Source organism: Anabrus simplex, chromosome 13 (genome assembly GCF_040414725.1).
Source record: "Anabrus simplex isolate iqAnaSimp1 chromosome 13, ASM4041472v1, whole genome shotgun sequence".
Taxonomy (NCBI): Eukaryota; Metazoa; Arthropoda; class Insecta; order Orthoptera; family Tettigoniidae; genus Anabrus; species Anabrus simplex.
Genome location: NC_090277.1, coordinates 104,647,367 through 104,659,817, shown reverse-complemented (window position 1 = coordinate 104,659,817; position 12,451 = coordinate 104,647,367). Strand labels below are relative to the sequence as shown.

At 39.3% G+C, this 12,451-nt stretch overlaps 1 protein-coding gene across 9 annotated transcripts in view; it reads left to right on the top strand.

Annotated features, from left to right (window-relative positions):
• Window positions 1-12,451, top strand: part of LOC136885071 (cGMP-dependent protein kinase, isozyme 1) — a 235,945-nt gene that overhangs the window by 186,879 nt on the left and 36,615 nt on the right. For all 9 annotated transcript variants that reach the window (XM_067157479.2, XM_067157476.2, XM_067157485.2 and 6 more), the window contains 2 exons: window positions 1,022-1,238; window positions 5,576-5,807. In XM_067157479.2, coding sequence (XP_067013580.2) covers window positions 1,022-1,238; window positions 5,576-5,807 — 449 coding nt within the window. The remainder of the gene's footprint in view (window positions 1-1,021; window positions 1,239-5,575; window positions 5,808-12,451) is intronic.

Sequence of the window (12,451 nt, the reverse complement as noted above, 5' to 3'; positions counted from 1 at the left end):
CTAAGGAAGGCATTCGCGGAGACAATTCTGGCAAAAATTGATAAACGAGGCATTCCTCGATTCGGTCTGTTTCTTGGACGAGGCTACATTCCATATTTCCGGCACAGTAAACAAGCACAATTGCCGCATATGGGGATCTGAACCCCACCACGTAGTGATAGAGTTGGAACGGGACTCTCCAAAAGTGAATGTGTGGTGTGGATTGTTGAAGGACAGGATTATTGGCCCATTCTTTTTCTCAGAGCCTACATTTAATGGAACACGTTACCTAGACATGTTGGAGCAGTATGTTGTACCACAACTTCCTTGTGACATGATCTTTCAGCAAGGTGGTGCACCATGCCATTATGCGGAAGTTGTGAAGGATTTCTTGAATCGTGAGTTCTCAGATCGCTGGATTGGGAGAGGTAGTCCATCAATTGCTTGGCCTCCTAGAAGCCCCGACATTACGCCACTTGATTTTTTTCCTGTGGGGGTTTGTCAAGAATCATGTGTACCAGACCTGTGTCATCGTATTCGTGCAGCTATCACAAATGTTACGCCTACAATACTGCAGAACACTTGGAGAGAAGTGGAATACTGATTAGATGTCTGTTTCACTACTAATGGTGCACATATCGAGGTTTATTAGGTATGTAAACAAACATTTTTAGTTACCCTACTTGTAGAAACAAACCACAAGTAAATATCTCCACTACTTCTCAAGTTATTAAATTTTATATTATCATACCTTTAACCCGGACACCTTGTATTTTTCCAATTGCATCGTGGCTGAAGATGACACAGTGTATATGGGGTTGAAACTAGTACCAATTATATAAGACACTATACAAGTTAATGGTACTGTAGGTGGACCCTTCTCTACCCTTTGTTAGATATCCCCGACCTGGTCGGGAATCAAACCCGGGACCCCTTGGACCCAGAGCCAACATGCTAACCATTTTGCCATGAAGCCAGATGGAAATTTAATGACTTGTACTATATATTGTTCAGTGTCACATCCATTTTGTGCCTGTTGCAGAGTATGACTACATAGCCATGAAGGACCTGGATGTGATAGCTACTCTGGGAGTGGGAGGATTTGGCCGAGTGGAGCTGGTCCATTACCGCTCTGGTAAACTCACATTTGCTCTCAAGAGCCTGAAGAAGGTCCATGTCGTTGAACAACAGCAACAGCAACATGCTTACAGCGAGAAAGCTGCAATGCTGGAGTGCAAGGACTGTCCATTCATTTCCAGGTCAGATGACATGTCCAAAAACCTTAGTAATAATAATGATGATTTATTAAGAAGGAAGCCATTTTTTTCCAGTGTCGGGTTAGTTAACATAAATTTAAAGCCTTTTAGTCTGTCGAAAGCACTAAATATAACACATATAACATACCTGTAAAAAAAATTATGATGTCATCGGTTCAATCAGATCCGACCTTCAGCGATTCTATGAATTAGCACTCTCCAAGTTGTCCTGTTCCACACTGCCTCCTTTAGTTGTTTCAGGATGAGGATTGTGTCTGTTTTAATGATGTCTATCCAACGAGTCCTCTGGCGACCTGGTCTTCTTGTACCGCTGATCATTTCTAGCATGATTACTTTTTTCAATGCATCTGATCGCATAACGTGGCCAAAGTAAGCTAGTGTCAGCTTCATAATCTTATCAACGAATGACATACGGGGCTTGATGCCCTCTAAAATTGCCTTATTGGTGATTTTTGCAGTCCATGGTATTTGTAAGATTCTTCACCAACACCAGAGCTCAAAAGCATCGATCTTCCTTTCGTCTGCCTGTTTCAGCATCCAGCTCTCACATCCATACCTGAACAGTGGAAATATAATCGCATTGACTAATTTGTACTTGGTAGCCAAACCGATATCTGCACTCTTCCAGATAGGGGACGTAGTCATCATAGCAATACATCCAAGCAAAATCCGTCTTTTGATATTTGGACAGCACTCTCCACTTTGACTGATTTTGGCATTATAGAAAGAAACCTGGACTGGGACACAGTGTTCGAGAAGGAGTGGTGGAAAGACCGAAGAAAGTGGAGAGGAACCATATTTGCCCCTACCCGGCTACAGCTGAATAAAGGGAAATGATGATGATGATGATGATGATGATGATGATGATGATGATGATGATGATGATGATGATGATGATGATGATGATGATGAGAAGATGAAATTCCCCACACTCTCTATCTCTTCCCCATTTACCTTTAGAGTAAAAAAAAAAAAACCACTATAAAACAAAGAATGTCATGTTGGCTCATATTTGTAGACATGATATATGGGCTTTTGGTCTTATGCCGTGTCAAAGAAAACAAGGTGAAACTCTGCACCAATGAATGGTACGCAGCATATGAATTTGACACATCCGTCAGTTTGTTCATCTGACATTAACCTATCAACACACACAAGTTCAGTCTGCCAAACACTAGCATCTGTGTTGTATCGTTCAGTGATCATGTCGACATTTGTGCTTGAAAAAGAACATCTGCAGTTTGTATTTAATCAAAAGCATAAGGCTGTGGAAAGTCATCGTTTGCTGGTGGAGACATACGATGAACACGCTCCGTCGATTAGAACATGTGAGACATGGTTTCTACAATTTAAACGTGGTGATTTCAATGTGAAAGACAGTGTGCGCTCTGGTAGACCACAAAAGTACGAAGACAAGCGATTACAGGTGAAACCGTTAATGCACAACGCTATCGCCAACAAAAGATTAATATAAATCATGCATTGATCGAAAGACGACGACCGGAATGGGCCAGAAGACATGGCAAAGTGATTTTGTTACACGACAACGCCCCATCTCGCACAGCAAAACCAAAACCCGCCGTACTTCCTCGACCTGGCGCCATCTGACTTATCATCTCTTCGCATCAATGGGGCACGCGCTCGCAGAGCAGCACTTCAGCAATTTCAAGGAAGTTGGAAAATGCCTCGACGAATGATTTGCTGCAAAAGACAAGCAGTTTTTTTGGCATGGCATTTATAACTTACCTGAAAGATGGGTGAAGTGTAGAAGCTGATGGCCAATATTTTGTATAAACAAAAAAACTGAATTTCCCTTGAAAATTACGTGTTTACTCTACCACAAAAACTGGCAAAAACTTATGCATACATCTAGTACAGAGACAGAACACCAGCAGCTGAGGAAGAAATATTCCATCTGTTGGACTCTGACCCATTACCTGCAATTTAACAATTAATTACATAATGGAGTTCTAAAAACAAAGACAATACAATGATACTAATACTCACTATACTAATTACCACTACTGACAGATTCTTGACTAACTGATTCATAATTCAAATATCTATCCATCTGTGGTCTGCTCTACCCGCATTACAGGGTGTTATAACTTTCTTCTATATACATTTCTAATTACAATTAATAACTTACTGAGATTACTAGGATTGTATCATTCTTTGCTTATCATCCTAATAATTCTATAGCCATTCTCATCCTCACTTATCATATGTTGTTCATTGCTATTCAAAAATTTCCTTCTAACCGCTAGGGTTTCTTTACAGAATTTCAGCATGTGTATTCTTCTCTATGTTCACTACAGAGAAGGCACATTACTTTATCCTTCCCCCTGATAAATCCCTTATTTTTATAAATTGCCATCATCCACCAGATCAAACCTCACGTTTCTCTTCTATTTACATTCACAATATTTATGCTCATACCCTGCCTTATGCAGTTGAATTCTGAGAGGGTCGCCCTGCTCCTACATTCAGATACCAACTACTGTCTTTGAATAAGTATATTAATTAGTTTACACGTCAATACGATAAACTTATATAATTATCATTATTACTCTATGGCGATTTGTTAATTCCATAATTATCATGCATAATTAATTCTATCTATCTATATTAACATTACAAATTCTGCTAGAAACTGACTTAATCTATTATTTACATATATTAACATTTAATAATCACATCTACTACTGTCTAAATTAATCAAATGTAAGTAGAAAAGAAATTATTTTGTAAAATACGAAGGTCGATCAAATACAAACAGGATTTTTGCTCGTGAACATCAACAGTTGGTAGGACTGGCCCCACGCTTCTGCAATGCTTAGGCAGGACCGTTAGGAGTGGGGAGAGCATGCTGTTAGATATTTCATATCCCGCCATTTCGTCAGTAACGCTCACGATGTCAGAACAACAGGTGTACCCCTCCACTGCGCAACGCATAATTATAGCATTTCTTGCTCGTGAAGGAGTTACAGCGGTGGAAATTTGCCAGAGATTGACTGCACAGTTCGGTGATCAAACAGTGTCAAGGGCGCGTGCGTTTGCTTGGGATAAAAAATTCAAGGAAGGACGAGAACATGTGGAAAATCACCATCCTCGGACCAGCATTACAGATGAAAACATTTGTGTGATTAAAGACATTATTGCTGATTGATTTTTAGCATAAGCGATGCACAATCAATGCTGCTTACTACTGCGAGCTGTTGAACAAGCCGAGGGTTGCATATCGCCGCAAAAGACGAGACCAACTGATTCGACAATGCACGGCCCCATGCTGCAGCTCTGTCTGTCTCCAAGCTACAGGAAATGCACTGGACTACACTTGATCATCCACCTTACAGCCCGGACTTATTGCCCCGTGATTTACATTTGTTCGGACCACTTAAAGAAGATCTAGGAGGGCAACGATTGGAAGATGACGAGAGTGTGGAAGACTTCATGCACAACTGGCTGGTGACATGACCCTGTTCTTTTTATGATGAGGACATCAAAAAGCTGCCCATACGCTGGGACAAATGCATTTCCAAAGCAGGAAACTATGTGGAAAAATAAACTGTAATTGCCTTGTGTTTTTCAATAAGTAAATTTAAATAAAAAATAAAATCCCGTTTATATTCGATTCCCCCTCGTACATCATTAATTTAACTTTGTCAAATATCCATCAAGTGTCATCCGAGGTCTTCCATACCCATGACTGCTAGCTACTTTCCCTTTAACTCTTTCAATGATAGTTTTTTTAGATATACATACTCCCTCTCTGCTGCTTTTTTCCTCCAATAATATGCAATTACTGAAAAAATATCTCTACTAATTATTTAATTGACATTTTAAGTCAATAAATTGAGATTAAGCAAAAATTTACGATGATGATGATGATGATGATGATGATGATGATGATGATGATGATGATGATGATGATGATGATGATGATGATCAAAGTCTAAAAGTGGACATTACTGTGGCATTGTTCAAAGCAAGGTATAACACACAACTTTGCATCATATGATTAACACATATAACATTTTTTCAGTTTGTCATGAGCATTGTAAGTGAAAAAAAAAAAAAAAAAAAAAATCCCACTGTCGGCAGCCCTGAAGATGGTTTTCAGTAGTTTCCCATTTTCAAATCAGGGGCTGTACCTCAATTAAGACCATGGCCGCTTCCTTCCCATTCCTAGTCCTTTCCATCCCAACGTCATCATAAGACTTGTCTATGTCGGTGCAATATAAAGCAAGTTGATAACGTTCATTTTCTATGCTTATACTTTGCCTACAGAATAATCTTCATCCTCACATGTTCCACAGGCTGTATCGGACGTATCGAGATAGCAAGTACATCTATTTCCTGATGGAGGCTTGCCTAGGAGGAGATGTGTTCACGATGCTTCAGAAGTATCGCCTCTTTGACGAGGCAACGTCTCGGTTCATGGCAGCCTGTGTGGTCGAAGCTCTGGAGTTCCTTCACAAACGAGGATTCATCTACCGCGACCTCAAACCAGAGAACTTGCTCCTAGACAGGAGGGGATACATCAAGATGGTAAATATATATGTATAAAGATAAAGGAAACATACAAGTCTCCGAGCAAGTTAGCTACATGATTTGGATCGCGTAGCTGTTGGCTTGCATTCGGGAGATAATGAGCACAAGGAGTTAGTCTAGGGTGACCAGACGACCCTTATTTTACGGGATTATCCCTTACTTCTCTAAAGTGTTCCGGTGTCCTGACAAAAAATTTACAGGACGCATATTGCCCCATTTTTCATGAACCATCCAATATATTTTAAAATACAATGTTTAAATTTAATTTATTACAAAGCTCTGATATTTTTTTCTTCTTCTTCTTCTCCTCCTTCATCTTCTTCTTCTTCTTGTTTCCGAATATGGCTGCCTATGGACCGCATTAAACCTAATGCTGCTTCTTCTTCTTCTTCTTCTTCTTCTTCTTCTTCTTCTTCTTCTTCTTCTTCTTCTTCTTCTTCTTCTTCCTTTCTTTCTCAGATATGACCTTTTTGGGTCTACATTCTGGTGGTTTCTCCTGGAATGTTTTGATGCTGTCCACTCGGCTTCTAAATTCTTTTCTGTTGTGAATCATATCCATTGTAAGTCCACTTTCAATTGCATCTCTTTTTACCTCTTCTACCTACTTCATCGAAGCTTTCAGTCCAGTGATGTATTTGAATATTTTCTTAGTTAGCCATTTCTCATCCATTCTTTCTAGATGCCCACTGAATTTTAGCCTTTGCTTTTGCATGGTGACAGTGATTTTTTCGATGTATTTGTAGAGATCATCATTTTTTTCTATTCCTCCACTTCCTATTAGCATTTTTCTGTGGTCCTAAAATTTTCCTTAAGATTCTCCTCTCCTTTTTTTGAGATCTTGAAGCTCACCCTTTTTATTCATTGTCAGGCTCACTGAAGTGTAGAGACCCTCTGGCTTTACCAGTGTGCTGTAGTGTATAAGTTTCGCCTGGTAAGATATTGCTCCTTTGTTGTATCTGTTCTGAGTTAACCTGTAAGCTAATTCTAGTTTTCTAATTCTTGCCCTATTCACCTCTTTATCCAATCTGTTAGGTTCTATCCATTCCCCTAGATATTTAAATTTCTTAGTTCATTTTACAGTCCCACGCTTCACTTCTAAATTTCTCTCCCCTTGATGTACATATTCCGTGTATTCTGTCTTCTCATATGAGACTTTGAGACCTGTTTTCTCAGTGATCTCATGTGGAGTATTCGGCATAATTTGGGCATTTTCTCGGTTGTGAGCCAAGAGGGCAAGATTATCTGCGAAAGCCAAACACTTAATTTCTAGGTTCTGTCCCTTCCTCCCTAAATGTATTCTTTTCACTTTCAAGTCTTTTTCCCAGGTTCTAATGATTTTTTCTAGAACAATGTTAAAGAGAATTGGTGATAGGCAGTCCCCTTGTCTGACTCCCATTTTTATTTCAAATGGTTCAGAAATTTTACCGAAGAATTTGACTTTTGAGAAAGTTTCTGTCAGGGTTTGTTTTATTAACATTCTTGTTTTCCTGTCAATTCCGAATTCCTGTAGGACGTTAAATAGAGTCTGCCTGTCAACTGAATTATACGCTTTCTTAAAATCAACAAATATTACCATGATGTTCTGACTTCTCAAAGCTCTAATTCTGAGAATGCTCTTCAGGTTAAATATTTGTTCTGCGCATGATCTTCCTTTTCGAAAACCAGCTTGATACTCACCAATGAGATGGTCTGCTTGTTCTTCAACTCTTCTCAGTAGTACTTTAGAGAGTATTTTATATGTTATTGGGAGTAAAGAGATGCCTCTGTAGTTATTGATGTTCATCCAGAGACCTTTCTTGTGAAGTGGGTGTATAAGAGCGCACTTCCAATCACTGGGGATCTTTTCATCTCTCCAGATTTCTCCTATGATGGCATGGATTGCTTTTGCTGCAATTTCTCCTCTGAACTTCCATATTTCTGCAATAATTCCATCTTCACCTGGTGCTTTGTTGTTTTTAAGCTCATTTATTATTTCCTTGATCTCTTCTAGACTCTGGAATCTTGGTTATCCTGAGATAGATTTTTCATATCCAATCTTTCCCCAGGTTCTGCACAGTTCAGCAACATTTTGAAGAAATCTGCAAGAAACTGACAATTTTCTTTGTTGTTTGTTACTATACTACCATCCTCCCGCTTGAAACACAAACTTGATGGCTGGTATCCCTGTAGTTCCTCTCTGAAGTTTTTGTAATATGCTCGAGTGTTGTTCTTTCGAAAATCATCTTCTATCTTATCCAACCTACTTCTATCATAATTTCTTTTCTCTGATCGTATGATCTTAACTGTTTTCTTCCCCTCTTCCCTGAAAGTTTCGCATCTCTTCTCGGTTTTGTTGGAATGCCACCTCTTCAATGCTTGTAGTCTTCTGTCCAAAGCTTCATCACACTTTTCATTCCACCACCTGTGTTTTGGTTTCTTCGCTGGATTCCCCACACCTTCAGCTGCTTTAAACATTGACTTTTTGATCTCTTCCCAGCTGTTCATATTCAGCTTCGACAATGTTTCACAATATGTCTCTTTGTTTTGTTTCAGAGTATCTGTATCAATTTCTCTTGGTTCTTTGTTTGGGTTGGAATCATACTTTAATCTCTGAGAGGTAGTGGTCCGAATCTATGTTTAAGCTTTTTCTTACCTTGACGTTCAAGATTTCCCTTCGGTTTCTGGTCGTAATAGCAACATGGTCAATCTGAAACTCCCCCTCCAGCAATGTGTTAGGAGATGCCCATGTTTTCTTCTTGCTCGGGAGTGCCTTGAAGTGTGTAGACATGAGTTTCAAGTTGTTTGCAGAAACTGGTTAATCTTTCGCCATTTCTGTTCGTTGTGTTATGTACTGGGTAGTCCCCCACAATTTTCCTGTGCCTTCTTTCTTTACCTATCTGAGCATTGAAATCATTCATCATCATTATCATCATCATCATCATCATCATCGACCAACTCCAATTTCCCAGGTGTGGTATACGAGCCCCTTCCATTTTGTTTGGTTCATGAACCATTCTTCGTTCACAATCCGCTCCCAATCCTGACCTCTCTCCTCTACATCCTTCTTCACTAAGTCTGTCCATTTTTCTCTAGGTCTGCCCACTGGTCTCTTTCCCCTTATTTCTCTTTTATACTCCTTTCTTGCAGACCTGTTGGCACTCATTCTTTTCACATGACCAAACCACTTCAGTCTTGCCTTTTGGATCTTCTGGAGTAAGGAGTCTTCTAGTCCTACGTCTTCTCTGACTTTTTCATTCCTGATTTTATCCCTCCTGGTCTTCTGGATCATTGTGCGTAGGAACTTCATTTCTACTGCTAGCGTGATGGCCTTTGGTTACAGGGGTCCTAGGTTCAATTCCCGGCAGGGTCGGGAATTTTAACCATCATTGGTTAATTTCCCTGGCACGTGGGCTGGATGTATGTGTTGTCTTCATCATCATTTCATCCTCATCACAACACGCAGATCACTTAACGGGCGTCAAATCAAAAGACCTGCACCTGGCGAGCCAAACCCTTCCTGGGATCTCCCGGCACTCAAAGCCATACGACATTTCATTTCTGCTGCTTGGAGTTTCGAGTTGTCCTTTCTTGTTAGTGTAGCGGTTTCCAGGCTGTATGTGAGGATAGGGGTGTAGTATGATTTATACAGTGTCATCCTGGTTTCGAGTGGTACTTGCTTATCCCATAGTAGCTGTCTTACTTGGAGGTAAAAATGTATTGCTTTGCTGATTCGACTGTTTACTTCACATTTAGCTAAGTTATCCTTGGACATTATACTACCCAAGTACTTAAATTCTGTGACACTGTCCAGCTTAGTGCCATTTAGCATGATTTCTGGCTGGTTGTCACCCTTCTGTACCTTCAACACCACCGTTTTAGCCTTGATGATGTTTAATCCATATCTCTCAAACTCCTGACTCCACCCCTGAAGTCTCTCTTCCACATCTTTCTCTGAGTTACCCCAAATTACTACATCAAATGCAAATGCTGTTCAGTCTTGTTGCCCCTTTTCTTTTAGCGCCTTTAATATGTTATCCATTACAATGATAAATAATAGGGGCGACAAAGCACTACCTTGTTGTACTCCCCTTTTTGTCTCAAACCAGTCTGACAGCCCAGAACCGACTTGCACACAGCTTCTGGTTTTCTCGTAAAGCACCTTAACTTTTGAAATTAGACTGTCTCGAACTTTGAGCTTTCTCAGGCACTCCCAAATAAGCTCCCTTGGTATGCTGTCATAAGCCTTTTCGATGTCAAGGAACAGTAGATATAAAGGCTCCTCTTTTTCCCAATTTTTTTTTTCCATTAGCATCCTGACAGCAAATATAAGACCTGTTGTTGATCTTCCAGTCCTAAAGCCATATTGTCCCTCTTCTAAAAGTGGTTCTGTAATTTCTCGTAATCTATCCTCTATAATTTTTCCAGAATTTTTAGTCCATCAGAGAGTAGAGTGATGTAACGGTAGTTGGTACATTTCTGTCTGCTGCCTTTCTTGAATATAGGTACAATTATACCTTTCTTCCAGTCTTCTGGGATGGTATTTTGCTGCTATACTACATTTAGGAGTCTATATAGCCCTTGGATAGCTGAGGTTCCACCTGCTCTCAACATGTGCACACTTAACTCATCTATTCCTGCAGCTTTCCCTTTCTTCATACTTTTAAGGCTCTTCTCTGTCTCCAGCCATGTGATTGGTGGCTCCATATTTTTACTGGTCTCTTCAACGTCGATCGTTGTAAACAACGTGGTGGCGTCCTCGCATGGTCTGTATGTATCTAATGCAGCTCTCGAATGCATATTAGGTGAAAGTAGTGAAGAGAATAATCCGAGCGATAGTGTTAGTGATGATGATGATGATGATGATGATGATGATGATGATGATGATGATGATGATGATGACAGGAAGTTACTTGTGATGTACATAATGATAGTAATATTGTAATAAAGTGCTCACCCAAGTGGTCATGGAAATCTCATCATCATCCTAAACCATCTCCAGTTTTCCCGGGTGTGGTATATGAGCCTCCTCCATCTCATCCTGTCTTTGTACCATTCTTTCTCCACCAACTTGTCCCAATCATGACCTCTCAGTAGTACATCGCTCTTAACTAAATCTATCCATTTCCTTCGTGGCCTTCCCACGGGTCGTCTTCCTTTTACCTTTCTGTCAAATTCCTTCCTTGCAGTTCTGTTAACTGGCATCCTCTTCATGTGACCAAACCACTTCAGTCTTGATATCTGAATCTTATTGAGGAGAGAATCATCTATTCCTACTTCTTCTCTAATTTTCTCATTCCTAATCTTGTCTTTCCTGGTTTTCTGGATCATAGTGCGTAGGAATTTCATTTCAGCTGCCTGAAGTTTGGAATTATCTCTATTGGTCAGTGTTGTGGTTTCGAGTCTGTATGTAAGAATTGGTGTATAATAGGACTTGCACAATGTCATTTTTGTTTTCATGGGTTTGCTCATCCCAGAGCAGGTGTCTTACCTGGTGGTAAAATTGTGTTGCCTTATTGATTCGATTGTTCACTTCATGTTTTGCTAGGTTTTCATTTGATATAACGCTACCCAAGTATTTGAAAACTGGCACGCTGTCCAGTTGAGCTTCATTTAACATGACTATTGGTTCTGCTCCTTCCCCATACACTTTCATCACCACCGTCTTGGTCTTGCTGATGTTTAAACCATATTTCTTAAACTCCTCATTCCAGCTTTGTATTCTCTCTCCCAATTCCTCTTCTGAGTCACTCCAGATCGCAACATCATCTGCAAATGTGAAGGCTTTGATATCTCCATGTTCTTTCCTTTTAATAGATTTCATTACTACATCCATTACAATAATAAATAGAAGTGGTGACAATGAGCTGCCCTGCTGCACTCCTCTCTTTGTTTCAAACCAGTCTGACAAACCACATCCTACTTGAATACAGCTTCTGTCATGGAAACCTGTTGATTAAAATTTTATTTGAACAAGAAGCTAATTAGTCATAATTTTTTTAAATTTGAATACCATCTTTTTGTATGTAGATACATAGGCATGATATGAACTGCGTGTCCACTCGTTTAGAAGTTATAGCAATGTTTGTGACAGCATGTGAAATAGTGATATTTTTCTAAAATTTATTACCGCTATAGGGTAAAACTTGGCCAGCTTTTATTACCGGCTTGAAGGGTTAATATCTACTAAAATTAAAATGGTTATCTAGTCCTTAGGCTATGCTTGTATACCATGGTTTTGCAACATTGAAATAACTATCACAAAAATACATAACATTTACATAAAATGAACACTTAGGTGCACTTGACATTTGTGTTACTGTCTTAAAACTACATTAGGATAAAATAACACTTTTGTTGATCATCTTTGACAGTTAATATTTATAAACACTCAGATAAACTTGTAAATATATATTTTTTTTTAAATATTTCAAATAAAAAATGCTACTGTTGATCAAGTTTGTAATTGTAGCAATTTAAATTGTGAAACTGTGATATCATCGTAGCTGACAGAGATGAGTTATTTATAAGGTTCAACCTATTCAATACCAATTACGCGCTGTATAGTTGTTATTCACAACATTTATTTAACATGGGACTGGGTTCGACATTTAAATGTCATCATCAGCCATAAAACAAATCACAGACAAATGAGCAAGGACATA